Here is a 22,896-nt window from a genome sequence, read left to right as displayed (position 1 = left end):
ACGATGCCACCGCAACAGTCAACTTGAAAGCTTGGTGTTTATCTTATTGTGACGTTTCTATGGTGCCGAGCTCCGTTGGTGACAAGTGTACCTTGGCAATGGGAAGGTGATACCGCAGGACAAACATTGGTGACTCTCAGCCAAACAAAACCGCTTAATTTGTCGACCGTGTACAACCAACCAAATCAGGCAAATGTCTTTAGAAATTACCCCTCCCCCTTCATGCTACTTGGGCGAGACAATGAAAGGAGCGAAGTCCGGTGTTGTTTGGCATAAGCCTTCCCTTCTTAATGGTCACAACGAAGGCCACCATCTAAGCCAAGGTGTTGGCAAGACTACATGAAAATTATTAACAACGACAACGTTTGAGCTGAGGTAAAGTTTAAACATGACCTTAATTGCATAGCGATGGAGAAGGTTCTGAACTGTAGCTCTCGATAGATTTAGTACATTTGTATATAGCGGGAAGTTGATAGCGGGCGAGTCTTTTCTTGGGGTGCCGGTGTAACAAACAAAGAACTTTAACATGGAGTTAATCTTTAACATAAAGTTGCATGACAATAACAAGTTTCCAGAAGTTTGGCACTGGGTGGTAAGATAACATGAGACTATAGCAGTTGATATTTATAAATGGTATATATAGTTAAAGTTGTTTCTTACTCGATTTTCGGATAGCACACATTTACAGTTTTGTGTTAGCTTACTATATTTGGCTACTCCATATTACAGGCCATCTGTTTTTATTTGGACTTCCGAGTCACTTGCTCTCCGTGTTCGCCTCCGTGTGTTAACAGGTTGTTGCGACTGCGCCTGCGCAGGAAGCGGTCCGGCGATCTCCTCCACCACCTGCCGGAAGTGGTCCGATCCGTACTCGAACAGCCGCCACGGGCCAGGTTACCGTATCTGAATGTCACCAAAATTCCAATCAAACTTGGCTGCAATATGTGGAAAGTCTTCTAACGACAATCCTTGCGTTGACTTTAATCTTAGCCCAGAATCTCTGTCATAGAGATGCACTGTTATCCTACAAGTATCAAATTGACTCCCTGTAATTTGAACATCTTCTGATTCCCTGACATCCCTACTTTTGAGCTTCAAACATAAGTGAGTGAGAGAGAGAGAGAGAGAGAGAGAGAGAGAGAGAGAGAGAGAGAGAGAGAGAAAGACCAAATACTAGACCTCCATTTGCATGGTAACAAGGTATTTTCTTTGAGACCAAAGCACAATACACAATGCTTCAGATTAGAAGCCAAATATCAGTGTCCTATGCCACGCTTAACTATCCAAATGATCTGAAATGCCATTAGGGTGGCTTGAGCTGCTGAGCATATTTTTAAGTACATCCGTTTTAAATGATTTTTTTACTATTTTCGTATCACAAAGGTATTTTAGTTCCTGGGCCATAGCATGCAATTTGCTATGGGGGAGCTAGATATAGAATATGGAACACGCTGTATTTTCACGAAAATTTGGCCTTCGTAGTGTTCTAATGATGATTCTAAGTTGAAAATGGACGAAATAATTCACACAAAAAGGCTTCCAATTCAACCTTGATTTTTTTCCACTTTTGCTTCTGTAGAGAAAGTGAGGGTAATCCACAGCAAGCGAGTGAGAACAGAAACGTTGTTGTCGTGGCAGAAATTGATCTTTATTCACACCGGATAATCTCGCACTCCTCTCACCTCTCTGGTCAAATCTGTTCTGCCTTTCCTTTACATCTCTGCTCTTTATCTACCCGACCAGGACAGACTATTCGAAACATATGCTCATTCGTCATGTCAGTTCCTAAAGGAGCCGCCCCTGTCGACGGTCTCGAGAGGGTACAAGCAAGTCTTTCCCAGAAACCTGAAGTCTCTGGGGTACTGGTCAGCAATACGGCGGTTCCCATATGGGGACAATCATCACTAGTATATCATACATATGATATATTACATCCCCCTAGTTTGAAGAAATGCGCCCACGCATTGAACAAAACCTGACGCCTCTACTGACTCAGATACGAGCGAACAAAGAATGCCACTTTTTCATTTTCTATATATAAGTAGTACGAAACATACATGGTGAAACATTAGTACTATACACGTCGTGTTACTTGTCTCGGGTTCAGCCGACTCAAGATATTCGTCTGTCAAATTACGACACACCGTACAAGGTATGGGTCAACCGGACCTAATCAGTCCTATAAAATTCGAGCAATCATTTCGATTAAGAGTTCGTAATCGTAGACACGGCACGACATCTATTCCGGTGTCGGTGCTCGGTGGCTGTCCGCCGTCTGTTGACCGTTGGCACGTGGATGGCCGTCTGACCGAGACCTCTGGTTTTCCGCTCTGGTGCGCTGGCCGTCCGCCGTCTGATGACTGCTACCTGCATGTTCCCCGCGGGCGCTGCGTCCTGCCCCTGCCGAATGGCCGCTGACGTCACTGTGGAGATCAGGATGGTGGGCGCTCGCCTGCCGTCGGGGTCACGCCACGCTGCAAGGTAAAGAGAACGGACAACCTGGCCACACCCTATCCTTAACACTACTCTGCTTCTCGTATCCTTACTTGACAAAAACATAGAGTTCTATCACTAGCTATAGCCTAAGCTAAGTCCCGGGGGTAGAGTGTATAGAAACTGTGCTATCAGCTGCGCCTTCTTGATACCGAGACATTCCCGCTACCCGGCAACGCTGCCCGAAGTTAGGCTTTCCAAGGCATCAGTCCAACATACAGCTCCTCCCCCCACTGACTTACAGACCCGCCCATCCGTTTATCACCTGTCTAGTCGCGCATAAATAAGAGTAGTAATGGGCGATAGGACAGCATCGTACAGTAGAAAACTCCTCTTTATTTCATTAGATTCATAAAGCACCGCGTGACGACACGGGGTGGAGTGGATGCTGACTAATGGAGCCCTTGCCGTGTGGCTCGGCAATTTCCGGAGGCCACAACGCTGGCAGGTCTGGACATAGAGGTCAACGTCTGACCGCATGCCGGTCCAGAAGAAGCGACTCTCAACCAAGTCGAACGTTCGGGCGATTCCGAAATGGCCCGCTTGGTCATGTAAAGCCTCCAACGTCTCGTGCTGTAAGGACCGTGGAAGGATCAATTGGTGGGTGGAGCCCTCCGGATGGGGGGTGGGTGTAACCCTATACAGTACCCCATGTTGGAGCTCCAGCCTATCCCAGTGGGCGAGAAGAGCGGCTACGTCACCGTCCTCTCTCAACCTTTCTTTGTCCGTCGGCGGTCTGCCGCGCCTGACATACGTCAAGACTCGTTCTAACACGGGGTCGTCCCGCTGGAGATTACGTAATTCGGAAGCGGGTCGGCCTGGCAGCAGCTGAGTGCCACCACGTGTTGGGCGTTGCGCAACTGCTTTGAGCACCCTAGCTATGAGCGGAGGGTGGGCTGAAGGGGGTTGTGCCAAGGAGGCACAACACTCAAACGTTCGTTCAGCAGGAATGTACCAATCATCCACGTCCTCCCCCACCTCATCGAGACGGGGTTGACGTGAGAGGGAGTCAACATTTTGGTTAGATTTGCCTGGACGATACTTAATATCAAAATCGAAGTTTGCGAGCTTTGCCGCCCAGCGCTGTTCGACGGCGCCCAGGGACGCAGTTTGGAGATGAGCCAATGGATTGTTATCCGTATACGCGGTGAATTTTGCCCCGATCAGGTAGTCTTTGAATTTCTCTGTTACTGCCCAGACGAGTGCTAACAATTCGAGTCTGAAGGAGCTATAGTCCGCAGCATTACGTTCGCTTGGCCGCAGCCCTCGGGAGGCGTAGGCAATGACACGTTCCTTATTATCCTGAACTTGGGAGAGAACTGCCCCCAAGCCCGACAAACTAGCATCAACATAAAGAATAAAGGGGGATTGGAAATTTGGGTATGCCAAGATGGGAGCTGAAATCAGTTTGTTTCTGAGTTCGTCGAATGCTGACTGACATTCATCGGTCCAGACAAACTCGCGTGGGGGCGCACATGGGGACGCCTGGGGACTCTTCTTCTGAGTGTGACCTGCTACCTTATGTAACGGTGCGGCAATGTGAGCGAAGTTGGGGATGAAACGCCGATAATAAGAACAGAATGCAACAAAACTTCGGGTCTCTCGTGCGTTCTTAGGCACAGGCCAATTCTGTACGGCGGCCACCTTGTCGGGGTCCGTACTCACGCCCTGGGCGGAGACTTTATGACCCAGATATTGCACTTCGGAAGCAAACAGTTTACACTTGCGAGCCTTGAGCTTTAAACCGTGGCATGACAGTCGAGTCAGGACCTCGTCTAGCCTGTGCAAGTGTTCCTCAAACGTTTTGCCGAAGACAATTACGTCATCAAGGTAGATTAATAAGCTGGTAAAATTAAAGTCCCCCAACACGTGGGTCATTAAACGCTGAAACGAAGCACCTGCATTCTGCAATCCCATGCTCATTCTATTGAATTGATAGTGGCCCCAGGGGACCGAAAACGCCGTTTTGTGTTTATCGGTCTCGGAGACACCCACCTGATAGTAACCCTGTGCCAGGTCAAGCGTCGAGAAGTAGCTAGCGCCTGACAAGCAATCTAGAGATTCATCAATACGTGGGAGGGGAAACGAGTCGCGATGGGTTCTGGCGTTTAGTTTCCGATAATCAACACAGAACCGCAATCCTCCACACTTCTTTCTGACTAAGACGCATGGACTAGACCAGGGGCTAGTAGAATGTTCAATGATACCCTTATCTAATAGATCAGCAACGTGATCTTTGACCTCCTGGTACAGGGCGGGAGGAATGCGTCTGTACCTCTCCCGGCATGGGGGTGCGTCACCAGTAGGGATATCATGTGTCACCGTCGTGGTGAAGCCGAAATCTGAGTCATCTCTAGCAAAGGCGTTCCTGTGTTTACGGAGAAGTGCGGCCAGCTGATCCCGCTGGTCGGGCGTTAAGTGTGATTCGTCTAACCCAGAGATAATGTCCTTCAAGTCATCCGCATCGCCGGCCGGCGTATCGGAGTTGTCATCAGAAGCACAAACTAAGTCCACATGCACTGTGTGCGGGCCAGCAGAACTAAGTTTTACCGAGCCCTCTGTCTCCCGCACTTCTTCGGCGAGAAACACTTCCCCTAGGATTGAATGGCGACCGATGGTTATGTCGCGGAGGGTTACATTCGCTAACCTAACGGGACATCTACCGTGTCTAACTGTGGCTAAGCTCTTAGCTATGAGAATGCCGTTCGGCAGGACCCCTGCTTCCGGGGATTCGACAATGACGGTGTAGGGTGTATCAGAAGGGCGAGTTTTACAATAGATAACAATCTCGTGTCGGGCCGGTATCACAATATCGTTTCTCCCCGGCGCCCTTACAAAACCCACCCGGCCGTTATCATCTGCCAGCGCCTGTCGTCTTTCATGTGAATGTAGTGCCTTCTGCCAGGCCTGACCCTCCTGACCCCGCGGGAGTTTATTTGCGTAGCTGGATCGTTTACCCGGAAAGATGGAAAGCTTGCAACGGTCAATCACATTGGTTCCTAAAATCACCGGAACGTGGTTGCTATTACCGCTATCGTCGACAATTACGACCCCAACCCCCGCTAACGTGTGCCCTAAGATGCCAACAGTCATTTCGGCGAAACCGACCTGTTTGATCGGCAAGCCGTTGGCAGCAGTGATTGATAGCCAGCTGCTAGCGTCTCGCAGCCGTTCCCCCTTCCCCCCAAAGTGTGTAAAGAAAAACTCCTTACTCATCGTGGTGACCTGACTCCCGGTATCTAATAAACATGCTACCGAAATGCCCTCAAACATAGCAGATACGACGGGCTGGCGGCCCACCGTCCTATCATACAAATTACCATTATCGCTACAATTACTTAAACTACATGTGTGTGCAAAGACTCGCGACCCATTATCTTGTCCCACTTGGTCGGCTTTGAGCGTGGGACGATTTAGTTTCCCTGACCAGGGTACGGAAGGGGATTTGTGTACGTGTTGTCAGCGGCGGGGCCTGGCATCGGCTGCGAAAAGCACCTGCGGGCAATGTGGCCGAGTTTGCCGCACTGACGGCAGTACGGTCTACCGTCAGGAGCATATCTGTCCCCCGGGAGGCCACGCGGCTGAGATGGGACGCGGGAAGGGGGGCTCTGCTGGCTGAGCTGCCCCTTCAGTGCAGCGACTTCTGCCGTCAACTTGGCTACCTGCGCGCTTAGGTCCTGCCTAGGGGCCGCCTGGCCATGCATGTCCGCCGACTGCATGGCCACTCGCATGGCCGGCTCTGACATGGCTTCCCTGTCATACTCGCCGCTGAGGTGGAGTGCCTCTTCACGAACGTCCTTGAACTTGATGTCCCCTTTCCCCCTAATTAGCTTCAGCAAGTCTCGCCGAAGCCCTGCGTCGCCGAGACCCGCTACAAACCTATCACGCAGCGCGCGGTCGGGGTGAGGCAGCTGCACGTTGTCTTTGTCATCCTTGTCGCTAGCGCGACGCAGGACTGTGCTCAAAGCCAAGGCATACTGCCGGATAGATTCGCCTGGCAGTTGCTGTCGGCCGTAGAAGGCTTGAATGAGCGCCGAAAAAGGTGCCTTATCGGCGTAGGCTTCCTTTAGGTGCGTGAACACTAGGTCCACGTTGTCTTTGTCATCGTCACCTAGTAATTGAAGGTGTGTCTTGGCCTCCCCGACACACGCGCGGCCTACGAGGAAACCCTGTTGCTCTTTGGGAGTTCCCCATACCTTAAAGGAACGTTTGCATTCCAACACAAACTGGTCTACTGTGAGATCCCCCGGTTTAGAAGGGAGGCCCGCGAACTGCGGCAGCTTCCTCTCCGTCGACAGGACGACGAGTTGTTTATCGTCCCCGGGCATTGTGGCGTATCCGTGTCGCTGTGCTAAACAATCTACCTGATACGCTGAACTTGCGGGTATACAACTACGTAGAAATTATGTCGCTACGTGGCCAGGTTGTCACAATCTCAATACCAAGCAATTACGACGGACTTACCGCACAGCTTGCCGTACTCTGCGTCTAGGCGTCCAGGATGGTGTCTTCTGTCCGCTGGTCAGTCTCTGATCCCGAGCCGGAAGCTTTTACCGTAACTTGCTGTATTCTCAGTCTAGATGTCCAGGACGGTCTCTGCTGTCCACTGGTCAGTGTCCGGTCCCGTGCAGGAGGGTTTTACCGTATCCGTGCCGAGTACAACGCCATGTAGAGAAAGTGAGGGTAATCCACAGCAAGCGAGTGAGAACAGAAACGTTGTTGTCGTGGCAGAAATTGATCTTTATTCACACCGGATAATCTCGCACTCCTCTCACCTCTCTGGTCAAATCTGTTCTGCCTTTCCTTTACATCTCTGCTCTTTATCTACCCGACCAGGACAGACTATTCGAAACATATGCTCATTCGTCATGTCAGTTCCTAAAGGAGCCGCCCCTGTCGACGGTCTCGAGAGGGTACAAGCAAGTCTTTCCCAGAAACCTGAAGTCTCTGGGGTACTGGTCAGCAATACGGCGGTTCCCATATGGGGACAATCATCACTAGTATATCATACATATGATATATTACACTTCCTCATCAGCTCAAATGTTAGTTGACAGGCGGATACCACTCAAAGGTAGGGGCCACATTCGGCCCCACGTGGGGATCGCCGTCTGGTTCGATCGGTGTTTGGACCATTTTCTTGGCTTCTGCACTCAGGGATGACATCAGGCCGAAACACTGCTTCATCTTGTCCGGGTGTCCATTGAAGACCTCGTGCAGACACTTCATCAGACTGGTGTACTTCTCATTGAAGCGGTCAGACATCTTGCGGGCCATGGAGCCGGGCGGGTACTTGGATGAGCGTGAGTTGTGGAGAGTTGGCCACACTGCGTCTTCATAGAAGGGTATGGGAGAACCGGCGAACTCATATTTCTTAGGACAGCAAATGTGTCCTTTACATGGGGTGAAGAAATCGTGTCCAGGCTTATTATCACTGCCGTCGCAATTCTGCTGCTGCTCTTGCTTGTTTTGCAAATTGTGGGAGACATCATACTTGTCATGGTTAGCTTCCACTAACGCCTTACCATATACTACCTCTGCAAATTTGTAATAGTGGCTGAGTTCAGCTTTGCCTCCTTGCACTTTGTAGAATGGACTGCAGGGATCGCCACCTTCTCCCTGGCCGACAATTTGATGTATCACTAGGATTGCAGTGCACAGATCTGTCACACAAAACGGCGAGGGATATTGCTTTGTCGTGTCTCCGCTAAACGTCAGATTGCCACTCTTGTGGAGATTGATCATAGGGCATAATATCTTGTGGATGTACATGGCACCTATGGTATCTGTTTGATAGTTATTAATTTTTTTCTTACACTTGTTGCTCGCATCGTTTAATAGATCTTTGCATTCATGTGGACCAGTTATGCAGTTCTGGTCCCATTCAGAGAACAACGTTTGATTGGACGGAAAAGAACTTTTCAAGGACACAATTGTCTCAGGAATGCTGATCCCATCGAAAAATTGCCCCTTGCATTCAGGCATATCTACAGCCATGAAGACGTCACGGATTTGGGCACGAGAACATTTGGCAAGTCGTATGGGAATGTCCGGGCTGCAACCACCAGGTAGTGGACCTGGATACGTAGGTATGACTTGGGGATCGTTCAAGACCGGAGTCCCTCCAATGGCATTGAGGATATTGGCCACCAACGACATATGATGCATTTCTTCTACCACGATGCTCTTGAGAAGGCTGGCGACTTCAGTGTTGAAGCCGTCCTTGATGCTGTAATAGGCGCTCAAGTACAGAGGGACCGTGGTCCACTCCAACCGGAGTGCTAGTTGAAGATTTTCTCTCAACCGACATAATGTTGTCTCCGTCTGCCTGGGACTGTACTTTCTATTAGCCTGATTTAACCAGTCTAGAATCATGTCCCTTTTTGCCGGGGAGAGATCACGTGTGACAGGCATGTGGTTTGGATCCTCTATAGGTAGTTGCAGGGAGTTCAGTAACCGCTTCCTTGTAGAATCCCGAATGACGTCTTTGTAGGAGGCGAGATTGAAGAGGGGCTTTATGAAAGGATACAGGTTATCGTATCGCTGAAATATGGGATATATGTCATCGATCCACGTATACTGCCTTTTGCTCTCATGTTTGCAATATAAGTGTGTTATCGTCCGTAGATTCGGGGGAAATGAACTGTCACCAGGTACGGTGACGTTATATACGTACAACTGCCCATCCACCTGCTGTTCTCTCCTTTTCTCCAGTCCTGGTTTGCTGCAATCAAGACCCTCCCTGTCTGCTTGAAACTCAATAACTGCGACCCCTTTGTCATCTGTAGTGTATTTGGCACATGCTTGCTGTTGCTTATGGTGGTCATAGACAACGGTGATTGCATCACGAGGTTCGCAGATGCCTTCCTGGTCTTTATCGAGTTGAAGTTTGAAGTCAATTCCTTCCGCAGGTTCGCCAAACCTTGTAGCGACTACCCTCAATGACCAGGAAACGCGGTCATTTTCATTATCTTGTTCTAATGACCATTCTGTTTCAGTGTTTGGCCTAGGGATCCGGAAAACGTCATTTTCTGTCGCAACAATGTACAGACCATCTGGGTGCTCGGCAAGGATCGGTAGGCACTGCTTCTGGCATTGTTGACAGGGAGGAGGCTCTTCTTTAACAACCATAACCATCGCAACTTCATCCGTATTCTTGCTCCTATCCATGTCTAAGATGGCGATGCCTGCATCTTGCGATAGCCATTTATCTGCAGTATAGCCAATTGCGCCAACGTTGATGTCAGGGTTGTTCAGGATGTCGCCGCAGTTCTTGATCCTTCCGAGTTCCATCTGCAAAGACGAGCGGTTGTGGAGGAGGAGAAAGAACAGGTTGCCACGGTCGACGAGGGTGCCGTTGAGGCGCGTTGGCAAACTATTGCTGAGGTCTACAACGACTTTCTTGTTTCTGCGGTCCATGTAGAATGGTGCATGATAGTAGTCTTTCATCTCAGGTAGTATCTGTTGTCCTTGTAGGGCAATACCGACCCCCTGACCCCACAGCATTCTGTTAAACTCGGGGAATCCAAGCTCGCTGGCCGCCATGTCGTCCACAGATGATATACTTCCGATCACTCGTCCATGGGCAAAGTTTGGGGTTCGCGGATCTTCGTTCATCATGTCTACCGTAAACTTTATATGCAAGGTTCTTGCTGGAGAGGATTCTTCACGGGGATACTTGAGTTGGTGGATGAATGTAAGGAAGTCTATATTTGTCTGCGTTTTCCTCGACTTGTTGCTATCTTCCTGATTAAACCATGTCACATTCTCAAGCACAGAACTCCAGTACCCTGACGAACCGGAATCCATTGGACAGTCCTCCTTACATCGTTGCCATTGGTCCCTTACTGTACTGACCTTAAACTTGCCTTGAAAAGCGCCCTCTACCCCGACAACAAGACCCCACAATTGAGTGGCGTACAAGTAAGGGTCCAGGTCCACCATCTTGGCAGCTACGGTGTCGTCACTTCCTGTGTGTGGAATTACTAGTCTGATTAAGAAGATTGTACTAAATTGTATCGTTAACCATTGATAAGCTGATCGATAAACATAATGTGATTAGATCAACCCATTCCAAACCGACATTCGACCATTGCCGTTTGCAACAAGTTCTCAGCGCCCCACTTTGCGTTAAGTCTTCTAGATCATGAACAACACGCAAACTTTGTTGTCTTTTCAGTGACATTTTGTACGATATACCCAGTATGAAATCGAAGTCTACACAAATCCGTTTTAGGTCACAGTGAGCTGAGAGCACAGATCTATCGTCTTCAAGTTGAAAGGGGGCCAGTCCAAGATTCAGTCATTGCTTTCAGTTCTCAAAGCCTGTTCCCAAAACCATTGACAGCACCAGTGGGAGGCAAACGTGTTTTCTGTTACCTACGGTTTGATGGTAATGCAGTCACTTAGACTTCTAAATAATGAACAAAACACTGAAATTGTGACGCACCTGTTATTCGCTTCCCCACGATGGGGTCGTCTGCTGTGCATGTTCCGTCCCTGTAGCAGACTTTCGTGACTGAACAGTTGACAAGTCGGAAGTCATTAGTGCCTTTGGGGTTCCAGTTGCAGTGTGGGTAGGTGTCAAAATAGCATGGCGGGTCCCTGTTTATGTCGAAGTTGTCGATGTTGAAGTTGTCAGGGTCGTTGTTGAGGGTGCTTGTGTCGGCGAGGAATGATCCAGAGAAATGCAGTCGAGGGAATCCTGCGCAGCACAACAGGTAGGCGAAAAGGTGTCGATGCCAAGGTTTTAAAGTTAAATTTCGAAACCGTGATTAGGTGATCGATGATAGCATTTTCCTTCGAAGATTCGAACCCGCGTCCTAGAACCGCTAAAGCCTGGGGCACAACCCGCCGTACGTGCAATTTGTCCGTACGTTTTTTGTGGAGGCCACGTCCGCCACGTATTCCTGAAAACGTTCAGTCTGTACATGGCAGGTGCGTCGCCCGTACTGGCACGTACGGAGGGCGATTCCGCAGCCCGAACGCAGAGAAAGTTCTGCATGCACTTAAATTTCTACGGCGTGTCTGCGTGCTCCCAAATCCGTGGGAATCGCCACGTGTTCGTATGGAGACGGTACTTACCACTTACGGATACCAAAAGATTGCCCACGTTTTGGCACGTAGACAGCACGCACTTGCAAGTACGGCGGGTTGTGCCACTAGCTTTAGTTTGACTCTGCTTGCCTACCGTAGCGTCAACCAGGCTCCCCAGGTCGCTGGAAAGATAATAGCAATTGGCCAAAAAGACAGAAAACACACTAGAGGAGTTAGTTGGCCGAAAAGTACAGTTTGCGAGCTGTCTATTTGGCCAATTTTTACTATTTTTCCAGCGACCTGGGAAGCCTGGTCTCATTTTCAGTATTGGCGACCTCACTACTAACGAGCTGTCAGCCAATCAGAGCAGACGCCTTTGTGTTGTCCTGAGAGAAATATTGCTCTAAGTAAGGCAAGCTCATTGATATGCATGACAAATACTGTCCTCATCACAACCTTCTGCACCCGCACCTGGGTGGCTTGACAGTCCTTTTTGCGTCAAACTTCTTAATATGCTACAAAATTTGGGATCCGTAGGATATGTGGGTAGAGGCAAATCAAGGTCTCACCGAATACTACCCTAAAAGTGAGTGCAATATTGAAAGACAAAGAAGCTTACCTGCTTTCGACGTTTCCGATAGTATCAGTGTCAGGAAGACGATGAGCGACGCTCGAATGGCCGTCACCATGGCGACAAAATCACTGATTGACACACTCAGAGAGCAGTTTAGGCGTGGCTGTCTGAAGCAGAAATATAAATTTGATCTCTTGATGCACGTATTGAAAAGGTAAAGAGGTGTATCATCAAGCATTTTTCAGGAAGTTCTCGTTTGTACCTGACGTCACAGTTGATAGTATTGCCTAATGACGTTCGATCTCGACCGCGAATGCTTTTATTAGTAGAAAAGAATACACCATTCCTGTGTATTTGTCTGTCCGTACTTGTACATTGTAGACTCCCAAATATCAGCAACGCTGCCTGGGAGTCTGGCATAATGTCATTTGTCAAATTTATCAATAAATAGATATTAGTAGAACCATGCATGGCAATTTAAAACCACCGAGAACACTCCATTTTTTTTCTACCGCGAAATTAAATCCTCACGAACATTTCTCCTTTTACAGTATGTAGCAGACATTGTTGACCCCGCCCCCTCAACAACCGCCCGGCCAAATTTTCCATCCTACCCCTCCGACAACACTCTAGCTGACCACAAACGTACGTTAGAAGTTGGAGTTGTGTTCAGCAAGCCTTGGGGTGTAGTGGATACTGAGACAAAAATGGCCGAGGAAAGAAAGAAGAGAAAGAAGCATGGCTTGCTGCCATGATTAAACAAAACATGCACGATCCCCGTACCGGAACTTCAAGGTTATACACCTACACCTTTGTAGCAACAGCCTTCACAATCTCTTTGTTTTATATCGACGATATGTCACATAACATTCCTGATGCAGATGTTCTTGAATTTTTTATAGAAATGAATACAGAAATGGCCTACCTTGATAAAAAGCAGAGAATATAAGCTCACGGCGTCGATATGTTAAGAACACATTTAAGAGACACGCCTTCCCCAAATGTTACCAAACAACTTCTGTCAAGTCAGTTCAATTACACATCAATTACATATGATCCCCAAATTCACCAAACAAAAGGCTTGGGTCACATAGTTGTGGGCGTAAAATGTCACCCAAAAGGTGGGTGACATTAGACACCTTGTAGCGCCACGTTGGCCCAGATACCACGGTGAGAGGCCTTGAGATAAAACAAGGCTAAAATGCAAACAACAGTAATGGTCTTATGATTATGTTGTTAAATACAATAATGATTTTTCAATTTGATGAATTAGCCTTGAGATGAAACAATCCTAAAATGCAGACAACATCAATGGTCTTGTAATTATATTGTTTAATACAAGCCAATTTCAATATAATGAATTAGCCTTGAGATAATACAACCTTGTTCACGGAATGGACCCGTCTACTGTAGCTTCCGGACGTGACGGTCAAAGACACGCGACTGCTAGAAATATATCATTTATAAACTTAACTTATAGAATGCCTATAGAACTGTAAATGAGAAGAATATCCTGGAATATTTTGCAGAATTAAAACACACACATACAAAATGGGGCTTTATGAAATTGAACTATGAACATACCAATTGCTATATTTCTATTAAAAACAAAATTGAAGCTGTTTTTGTTTATCATGACTCCTTGTTTATAATGATTTATTTCAAGCATTATGCAAAACACACAACCAATAGACAAGAATATATATATTGCACAGTTACTAATTACACATGTAAGGAGATATTGCACATCGGAGTACCAATAGATAATATTGACTAAGTCTAGATTGTCTTTCACGGTTTTATAAAGCTTAAGTCTGTGGCACAGTTAAGTTCTAATTACTATATTTATCATCTGATTACGGAGAGATCAAACAGATTCTCAAGCATTAGCAATTCTTTAAACTACCTTTTCACTTATTAGCTTTTTTTTTACCTAAAACATAAAGGGAAGATTCTTCACACAGTTTCTAAGTCTATGTCTGATATTTTCGGACGTCATCCATGAATTGTGAATTAAGCAGTTCTATGAACATCCAATTGAACATAAAATGACATTAACATTTATCCGGCCGTACGATTTTATATATCCACCACTTATTATTTACAGCGTACATGTTTGGGAGAGTTCTGGTCCACCACCCAGGTACATGTATGTCCAGTTTAGACATGCAGGAGCGTATTTGAGACATTGTATTGGAGATCTCTTTCGATGCTTTGTTTTCGAGATATCGGATATATATGACCTAGTGTATAAATGTTGATAGAGGTTACATTGAATCGTGTCCTTCATGTTCAGACTAGAGGAAGACTGTGAAATATAATGCTCAATTCCGCTCACATCAAATGGTTATCTCTTGTTCATGAGAGTCTTTCTAGCTCCGAAGTGAACTTTAGAACACTACTAAGGTCCTTCAACCCAAGATCTGATTTCAAATTACTGTAATAGAACTCTGGAGCCCTCAAAGACAGCCTCTTTAGCTGAAGAATCATTTGTCCATCGTAGTCTCGGAAAATATCGTGAGAACTCCCCATGCCTATGTCGGACAGCCATTTTGTGACGTCATCCTTGGACCATGATGCAACGCTGCTTGGTTGAGCTGCTCCTTCCGCCTCTGCGATGTGTCGTACAACTGGGCGGAAAACTGCGTCGGGAGCGTCTGCAAACAAGGATCAAGATGTGAGATAATGTTCTTCTGTTAAGATGTTAGCGTTAGATATATAATATCATCAACAAAGAAAAGTGTTGGCCACTCCCCGTTTTCTCAAGGAGTTTTCTCAAGGAGCTTTTATCAGCTTTGATGAAAGATCATTGGTTTTCTTTGATGCATAGCTTGAAACTGCCATCTTCTCTCAACAAATAAGATTTTCTCTTGTACAAGTACAAGTACAAGTACACAAAAAACTGCACGAGGAAGTTAGATGCTATTTTGGAAGCAGCAACGACAGACCAAATCACGTTTTTTATTACGTATATTCTTTGACCAGAAATAGATTTTCTCCGTCGTATTTGTTGGGAACACCGACCTTGTTCTCCGCGTCCCCGATCGCCCAGTTTCTTGATGAAGCCGTCCATGTTCTCGTTCATTCTGTCCTCGGTGCTGAGGTCGAAGTAGAGTTTGGTGCCGACCAGAGCGCCCAGCCATCCGTCAGGGTCATACCGAGGCTGCAGCCTCAGCGGAACGATATCCTTCCGCAGCTTGTGGGTGTACTCCGCCTCTGTAAAGTGGTTTGCAAAAAATAAACACCTAACGTTACATGTAAGTCTAAAGTTAGAGATTTAGGGTTTGAACTTGCGTGCTAAGGGGGTTACCCCTTCAATAAGGCAAGAGACAGAGAGAAAAGAGAGAGATAAATTAGTTTTTATTACACTAAAATAATACTTAGTATACGTACGTAAACAATACTTAAGACCAGGTGCTTAAGACCATTGGGGCGAAGTATGTATCTAACATATAAGATGTTTTTTTATTAATCTTTGATCAGTGTAGTCCCTAAAGTTAAAACGATTTCCAAGTGAGCCCAAATGGTAAAGTATCATGTTATCATACTTTCTTCCATGCCAATAATGGTTAATATTCCATAGTGTTATCTTAAGGGCACTTTCGGAGGATATTTAGTGAAGTTTTGTTTAATGATTGGCAAACAAGACAAGTATTGCAAGTGTCAAGCTTGAAATGAACAGTCACGAAAGCGCTATGTATGAAGTAGGTATCAGTTGGAACATCGAAGTTGTTGCTAAATCAGAATCTCCAGCTTTCCCACCAGGCATACGTCAACGCGTTTTCGGACGTATTTTTTTGGGAAAAACGCACTCATCCGAGCTGTAAAAAAATCAAAAAGGGAGGCTGACCTGTGCCACCACACTAGAGTACAAAATGTATCTGGAATCTTAATAAAAACTGTCTTAACAAGAAGGAATCCTACGGAGATTATTACCTGTCCGACAGTTTGGACTGTCCTTGTACTTCTCAGTCATTGTGATCAGCACCACAGCTGCGCCCTCTACCGCCTCAGCCATGGCCTCCAGGATGTCTCCACCTGAACAATGCAAGCAAAGTCGGGATACGTCAATGACATCCTGTGTAATTAGCCTTCTTCTGGCCGACTTCTGGCAGTGCTGGCTTTTATGATTTTGTTGGGAGCGCTGATTACATTGCATAGACTTGGCCGGCCGTCGAAAATTAAGCAAAATATGCAAGTCAAACAACAACAAAAACCTTACTTGACGATGAATCTACATCTTAGGAGTCCTGAACAGTATTTTAGGACAGAAAATTTGATAATTGTGATAACTTGTTTTCGAGCAGTTATTTCAATAATTGTCTATACTAGTGAATTAAGTAAATATGATGGAGGGGTACTATCACATTTTTTCACTAAATAAATAAATAAATAAATAAATAGACTTTATCTTTTACTTCTTACTATCAAAACAATGTGATAGAGGGGTGCTATCACATTTTTCTCTAATAGACACAAATGTAGACAGCTTTTTAAAAATCTTTTACTAGTGAATGAATGTGATAGAGGCGTGATTGAGAGAAAACTTCTTACCCATCTGATCCACATCCATCCAAACTCTATAGCCAGCCTGTGTCAGCCTCTCTTTCACCACAAGCATCTTCGGCTGCACGTCCCATTGGTAGCTAATCATCACGTGACCAGCTGCTGCTGTAGTCTTTGTAGGAGACCTGTCATGGCCGCCGCCGTTGATTTCCCACAATGCACCGGCGCAAACCTCCTTCAGTGCGGGATCTTTAGTCTTGTGTTGTAGCGCTTTCAGTGCTGTGAAGATTGATAATTGCATGTGTGTGATAGCCTGTATTGGATTCCGTCCCGTCTATGGGCGTCGCCATTTTGTTACGCAGGGGAGCAGTGTATGTTTGGAAGGGGTATCACCGTCCTATCATCATTAGATTTCTCCTATGAATATTTGTATTCAAATGCCAAAAGTTTATAATAGATCTTCAGTTAAGATTTAAACAAGTAAAAGCAATCTTGTTATTGTCTCTGTCACCCCCAGAGTCAAGACATAGCAGTAGCTCCTGTGGTTCAAAGGAGCTACTTCAAGAAGTCTTATATACAGATCGATTCAGATATAATCATTTGTATAGGTTTTTACTTGTCCTCATACTCGATGTTTGTCACTGACGAATTGTAGTGGATTCTATCTGAAACGTCTGAATCAACCAGTAGCTTGTAATTGATTGATGTCATATTCTGGAATTTTGGTATGTTTCAACTTATGTACCTTCAACGCAGCCAGTCTTTTTGATTGCCTCCTTGTTGCTCTTGTTGAAAGCGAGGATCCACAGTCCTTTCGCGGCGAGAATGTGTTCTTCTAGACTGCTGTCGTCCAGAAGAAGCTGATACAGTAGAATCAGGCCTCCTTCGTCTACGATTTTCACCTGGAGAAATGACAGTCAAATCAGTATTTCATTGCAAAAAATGCTATTGAAACCTGTGACAATGTTGTGCGAGTCTTTGCCATTCAAGTCAGTCTCAATTGACGTGCACATAACTTGTTTTATGACGTACGTTTTTGTAACATCTGTGGTGCACGATACCAACAATCGCTGCCTGTACACCACGTGTATTGTAGTTTTGAATGACACCGTGTGGCTTAATGAATAGTGTTTGGCCCAGAAGCAGTAGGTCCTGGGTTTGATACCATGACATGCGTCGATAATGTGCCATTGGAAAAGCGTTGGACATGACTTTCTTGAATTTTTCTGGTAAAAATGTTAATGAGTAGCCAGCTCCGTCCCTTGGATAAGGAGGTTCCAAGATTGAGGACAGCCCTACCACACTTAAGAGCCCAGAAGTGTTGTCATTTGAATGAAATCTTATTGAAATGAACACCGCGATGTCTCACCTTGTTTCCGTCGTTGCTTGCGAGTTCGTTCAGTCCGCTGACGAGCTCCGCCGCCGAGAAGTTGTAGGTCTTGGCCCGGTGATCCGGCTGCTCCAGTGCCGCCGTCAGTAACTTCAGGATAAACCTGCCAAAAAAGATTATTCTTAATCATCTTAAAATCTTAAATGTACATGTATCTTGTATGGGTACTCAGACATCCTTTCCATCACGGACAGCGACTACTAAGAGACCAAATTGGACTTGTATTACCCTTGGTTTTATAACTGGAATATGATGTTCGATGCAAAATCAGTATAACAAGACATAAAAACACACAAAACGCACGTAAAAATGTCTTGTCTGTGGAATTCGTTGAGAGATCTGTGCAATAATTGGTTGCTCATCGATCGCACGCAACCTCTAGTTGAGTGTGAAACGAGGGTAGAGAAACGTAAAGAAACCAAGTCCTGCTGCTTGTATCCTTGGACTGAAACATCTACGTGCCATGCATTATATAAGTAGAAATCCTTTCTATTCTTCCAACAGACTACAAGAACTTATGTTGGACTGAATCTACACAGTCTCTCGACATATAAAGTGTTTTTGTATCAGTATGATACACTTATACACCATTAGTAGATACTTGACAAATGAATCTGTTCTCTTACTTGATACTTTCGGCTGAGGCATTCAGTTTGTCGTTCTCATCATCGTTGACTATGTAGGCTAGTGTCAGGATCGCCTTGGTCTTGATGATGTAGTACTTCGATCTCAGATATTTGGTGAGAAGTTCCACTGCGTTCGCTTCCCTGTATGCGGCCTTGTTGTCTCTGCACAAGCGTATTGCGTTGTGTAAGATACCCAGGTCCCCCTTCATAAAGTATCTATTGTCGTGAGATTTGAGATTGTCAACGTCAAGTTCGGGATTTTTCAGGTCTGACAGAAGAAGCTCAAACGCGTCCGTTTTGCCTAACGCTTCACACAGGGACGGCGTCTGGTCGGTAAAGTTCCACAAGCACCCCTTCAGTTTCTTCAGATTAACTTTTGGTACTTCCTCTTTCAAAGGGTCAACTTCGTGCAGAGATTTCCACGCTTTGCAGAAAAGTCCGGCTAGATCAAGTCTGTTGAGTTCTTCCCCTATGAATCTTGCTTTGTCTTTGTGAAACTTATAGATATTGAACAAAAACGTCAGGGGTTCTGTGGATTCAGACGTAGTAAAGTCGGACATGCTGTGCAACGCCGCCATATCTTTACGAAGTCTCGCGAGGTCTGACGTGAACTCTCGTTTCTCCTCGACTTTCTCCGGCTTTTTGGTTGGATTTTCTTCGTCATCCTCGGCAGGAGGCAGAGTTGGTACATCTCTCACTTTGGAATCACGGGCTGTCTTTTCCTCTTGATCTTCGTAATCGTCGTCGTACGGCGCGGCTGACATAACTCCTTTGGACACATTGCATCCCATCGTGATCAAATAAGTCTCAGGGGTTCAGAACACAAGCCGCCAATAGGTGCGCCACCTTTACATCCGCTGCAGTGGTCTCCTGCAAATAAAGAAATCAATAATACATCACACTTAGCGCGTTATGTAAATACATAGCACAAATGTTTCCCTGGTCAACATGGGAAGCTAAACATTTACCTTAAATGTGACACAAAACACTGTCGCCCCCTTTCACGTTTCCTTGTATTATACCCCTGTTACAGACAGCCAGGCGGAACAGAAGTTAAATAGAAGCGGTAAAAGACATTATTTACAATTATAAAGAAACCTGTACTCACGGGTTTAACCTTTGACACAATAACCTTTTGATATCCAGAAGTCCATCTGCTTTGAATGTCTAATACGTATTTGCACTCTTGACTTGACTATAATGTCCAATGAAATTCGATCTCCTGTTCTTTAAAGAGTCGTATTTGCGACAATGTGTGTTTAATAGGTCTACAGATCTACTGAGGTAATTGCAAAGGAAAGCACAGATTGAATACAGCTTTATTTGAAACAACATTTCAAATGGCGGGATGTCGTAAGAATGCTTTATTTGTGATCTTCAATGGGGAATGGCCCAGAATGTCGAAAGAAAATGTTTTTTTTTAAATATAGAAATGTTGCCAAAGCCTGCCCAACTCCCATTTTGTGCCATCTTAGCCTCTACCAGGCTCCCCATGTCACTATAAAATAGCATCATTTCGCAAACTGCATGCGTTGTCTTGGGCGACTCACATCTGGTTTATTTGGCCAATTTCTACCATTTTTCAGCGACATGTGGAGCCTGGTATAGAGGCTATCATTACCCAACTTTACTGGAGATGAGCTTTGGATCAAGGGTCTTGTTGCATCCTAAAGTTCAGGCTATCAACTCTTCAAATATCATTCGGACTTTCCCCTTACGGTTTACGCCGACAGACCCATAATGTGCTTAGGTCAACAGACGTTCCGTATACGATAAATGAGTTACAAACGGTGAAGATATTAGAGAAAGACACATGGACGGTTGTAATGATATTTTGGCGACCTTCCCTGACTACTAATCTGATTATCATTTTTTCTGGCTACAAGCATGCCTTTAGAATCTCATTTTCTCTCCGCGAAAAGGTAGCAAGGGAACATCAAACTGGTAAAAGACAAATAAAACCTATGTTATTTATGGCTGTATGTATACGAGTCATTGTAGACTTTGAAATGAAATATCTTTTCATTGAATATCTGCAATGTATCTCTGATAGAGAATTCAGGTCAATCCTTGGAAGGGGGATCTCGGTTGGGGCGGCAACCGTCTTTCGGACGGGACGTATAACGGGCGCGGGGGTCCCGTGTTTAAGGAGGTGCCTCGCTCGAGCCCGTTATAAGGGAAGGGCTAGCGGTCCCTTCCCTGTACAAATATACCCTGCTACTGAAACAGCAAGGAAACGTGTTGTCCTATGTGCTACTAGCAAGGCACTACAAGGGTCTTAACGAACAATCTCTAACACTAGAATACAAGTTTTCCCTAAACCTGCCATGGTTTGCGTAGTACCCCTAGTTTCAGTGGTATTCTCCGGATCGCTATCGAGTTACACACTGTTTAACAAATACTTTACCACGTAAATAATATTTCCCTTACCTTAATCGTCACTTCTGCTTCACGCGTGTATAGGTCGTACATACGTGTCAGGAGTGATAGGCTCCCACGGTATGTAATATTCTAAGTCTCACTAGTAGGCCTGCATTAAACATGAGGCGTCAAACCTGCCTTGTCACCCTTCATCGCATCACTGTGTGCTCGGACGTCATGCATGTCGCCATTGTTTATCCCAGGGTGCTACCTGTCCGTTGCCAGGGGGATACGTCACCTAAAGGTGAAAGGTCACACAGCACAAAGGAGTGCAAACATGAAACACTGCCGCTGGGAGATTCCATAGACGCTGGAAGGGGGGGTGTGAGGCTAAGTGCATATAATGATGTTTTGAAGTCCATTGCTTTAATGTACTTAAAAGTATGTAAGTATGAATGTTCACAAAGGTACCTTCCGACTGAAATAGACTGATAGGAGTTACTCGGATAAATGGGCATGATTTCGTAAACTATGGTAGTCAGAGTATACAACCTGCTATGCAACAGTTCTGCTCAGTGTCACTGACGAAATGTGGTGGATGCAACCTGAAACGTCTGACCATTTCCCAAATCATATACAGTAGCTTGAGTAGCTGCCATATGGTGTATCTTTTTAAACTGGATGTGTCACCTTCATCATATCAACGTACACTTTACATACCTAGTGCAAATTACCAGGTAGAGGAATATTTACTTACTAATAACTAAGTTGTTTTGTCTTAAACTCACTTCGTCAAAAAAGTGAGGGGAATCTGCGTCTTGTCCCCGTGACGACATAGTCCAGGTAACCTTTGATTTCTAGATCTGTCTAGGTTTTGATAATCAATAAAGAAGGGATAACTGATCAAGATGATAGATTGTACATTAATACCTTACAGGGCAATACAGATAGAAAAGCCGTAACAAAGTGTAATAATGGCAAAAATGTATCGCGTCATGGACTTTCCAGTTGATTGTTACAATGCCAAAGTTAGATATTACATCATTCATCACGTGACAAGTATAGACCAATCGCGTCACGATTATTTCGGCGGGGAACACCCCCCCACCCCCACACACACACCTATATAACATAGGGTTTTCCGTCGCACCCTTAAAAACATCACACGAAGAACGAACCTGCAGGCTACTAAGCTAGATTTCGCTGTTAGCTGTACATTCAAATATCCCCAAGGTCACAAGGTAAGTCAACCAGGAAGTGGCATTGTTTACTACTGGATAGTGTTATTGCACATACATGTATGATAGCTGTAGTCAAATGTCTGCGCCTGGCAAGAACGGGCGGGCATTTTTTTCTAGAGGCCTAGATTATAAATTGGTGACCAGGATTGTACGATACGTTTGGCACAGCTTAGGAGTATGTTGGAGCGTGAAATAAAGATGAAAGTTTATTTTATTGCTGAACTGAACCGCTATTATTGCCTGTTCCAGTTTCACTACCTGCAGACGAAACTTTGGTGCGAGTGGACAGAATAACTGTGGAACTAATGGCGAACCTCTTTCCGGACATAGAAGTGTTAACCACCGTAGAAAGGCGATTGTGGACCCTTGATTGGATAAAGAACATGCCAGTGAAGTTTGCTAAAGAAATGAAAGTGTTGAACCTAAGAGGCACCTCAGTGGGAGACCCTGAATTCGGGAATAAATTCAATGCTATCGTAGACAAACTCGAAGCTGATGGTGTTACTCGCATCGGACTGGTGTCGTTCCCAGGGTGGGGTTGGTCATATGACAGGGAAGATAGGGATGAAGGTTTTTCGGAAGCAAAGGCTATCGCAAAGATTCTCTCAATAGTAACTGTTGATCACCTTTTGGTTTATGCAAATTCTCTCAGAGAGATGTACGCAATAT

General features: G+C 45.5%; 2 protein-coding genes across 2 annotated transcripts; both read right to left on the bottom strand.

Annotated features, from left to right (window-relative positions):
* Nucleotides 1–7,525: 7,525 nt before the first annotated feature.
* Nucleotides 7,526–12,218, bottom strand: LOC118432821. Its single transcript, XM_035844440.1, has 3 exons — nucleotides 12,149–12,218; nucleotides 10,943–11,197; nucleotides 7,526–10,463 (listed from the first exon to the last, which is right to left on the bottom strand). Exons 1-3 carry the CDS (start codon nucleotides 12,216–12,218, stop codon nucleotides 7,540–7,542), a joined length of 3,249 nt encoding a protein of 1,082 aa, XP_035700333.1. The 3' UTR covers nucleotides 7,526–7,539.
* A 1,525-nt stretch (nucleotides 12,219–13,743) lies between these two features.
* LOC118403935 lies at nucleotides 13,744–19,429 on the bottom strand. Its single transcript, XM_035802814.1, has 7 exons — nucleotides 18,626–19,429; nucleotides 17,979–18,102; nucleotides 17,355–17,511; nucleotides 16,658–16,888; nucleotides 16,040–16,141; nucleotides 15,128–15,319; nucleotides 13,744–14,760 (listed from the first exon to the last, which is right to left on the bottom strand). The coding sequence occupies exons 1-7, from the start codon at nucleotides 19,414–19,416 to the stop codon at nucleotides 14,462–14,464; spliced, it is 1,896 nt and encodes a 631-aa protein (XP_035658707.1). The 5' UTR covers nucleotides 19,417–19,429; the 3' UTR covers nucleotides 13,744–14,461.
* Between the last annotated feature and the right edge of the window lie 3,467 nt (nucleotides 19,430–22,896).

This window comes from Branchiostoma floridae, chromosome 16 (genome assembly GCF_000003815.2).
Source record: "Branchiostoma floridae strain S238N-H82 chromosome 16, Bfl_VNyyK, whole genome shotgun sequence".
In the NCBI taxonomy this organism is placed as follows: Eukaryota; Metazoa; Chordata; class Leptocardii; order Amphioxiformes; family Branchiostomatidae; genus Branchiostoma; species Branchiostoma floridae.
Note: the sequence above shows the minus strand (reverse complement) of the source record. Positions and strands in the feature narration are given on the sequence as shown.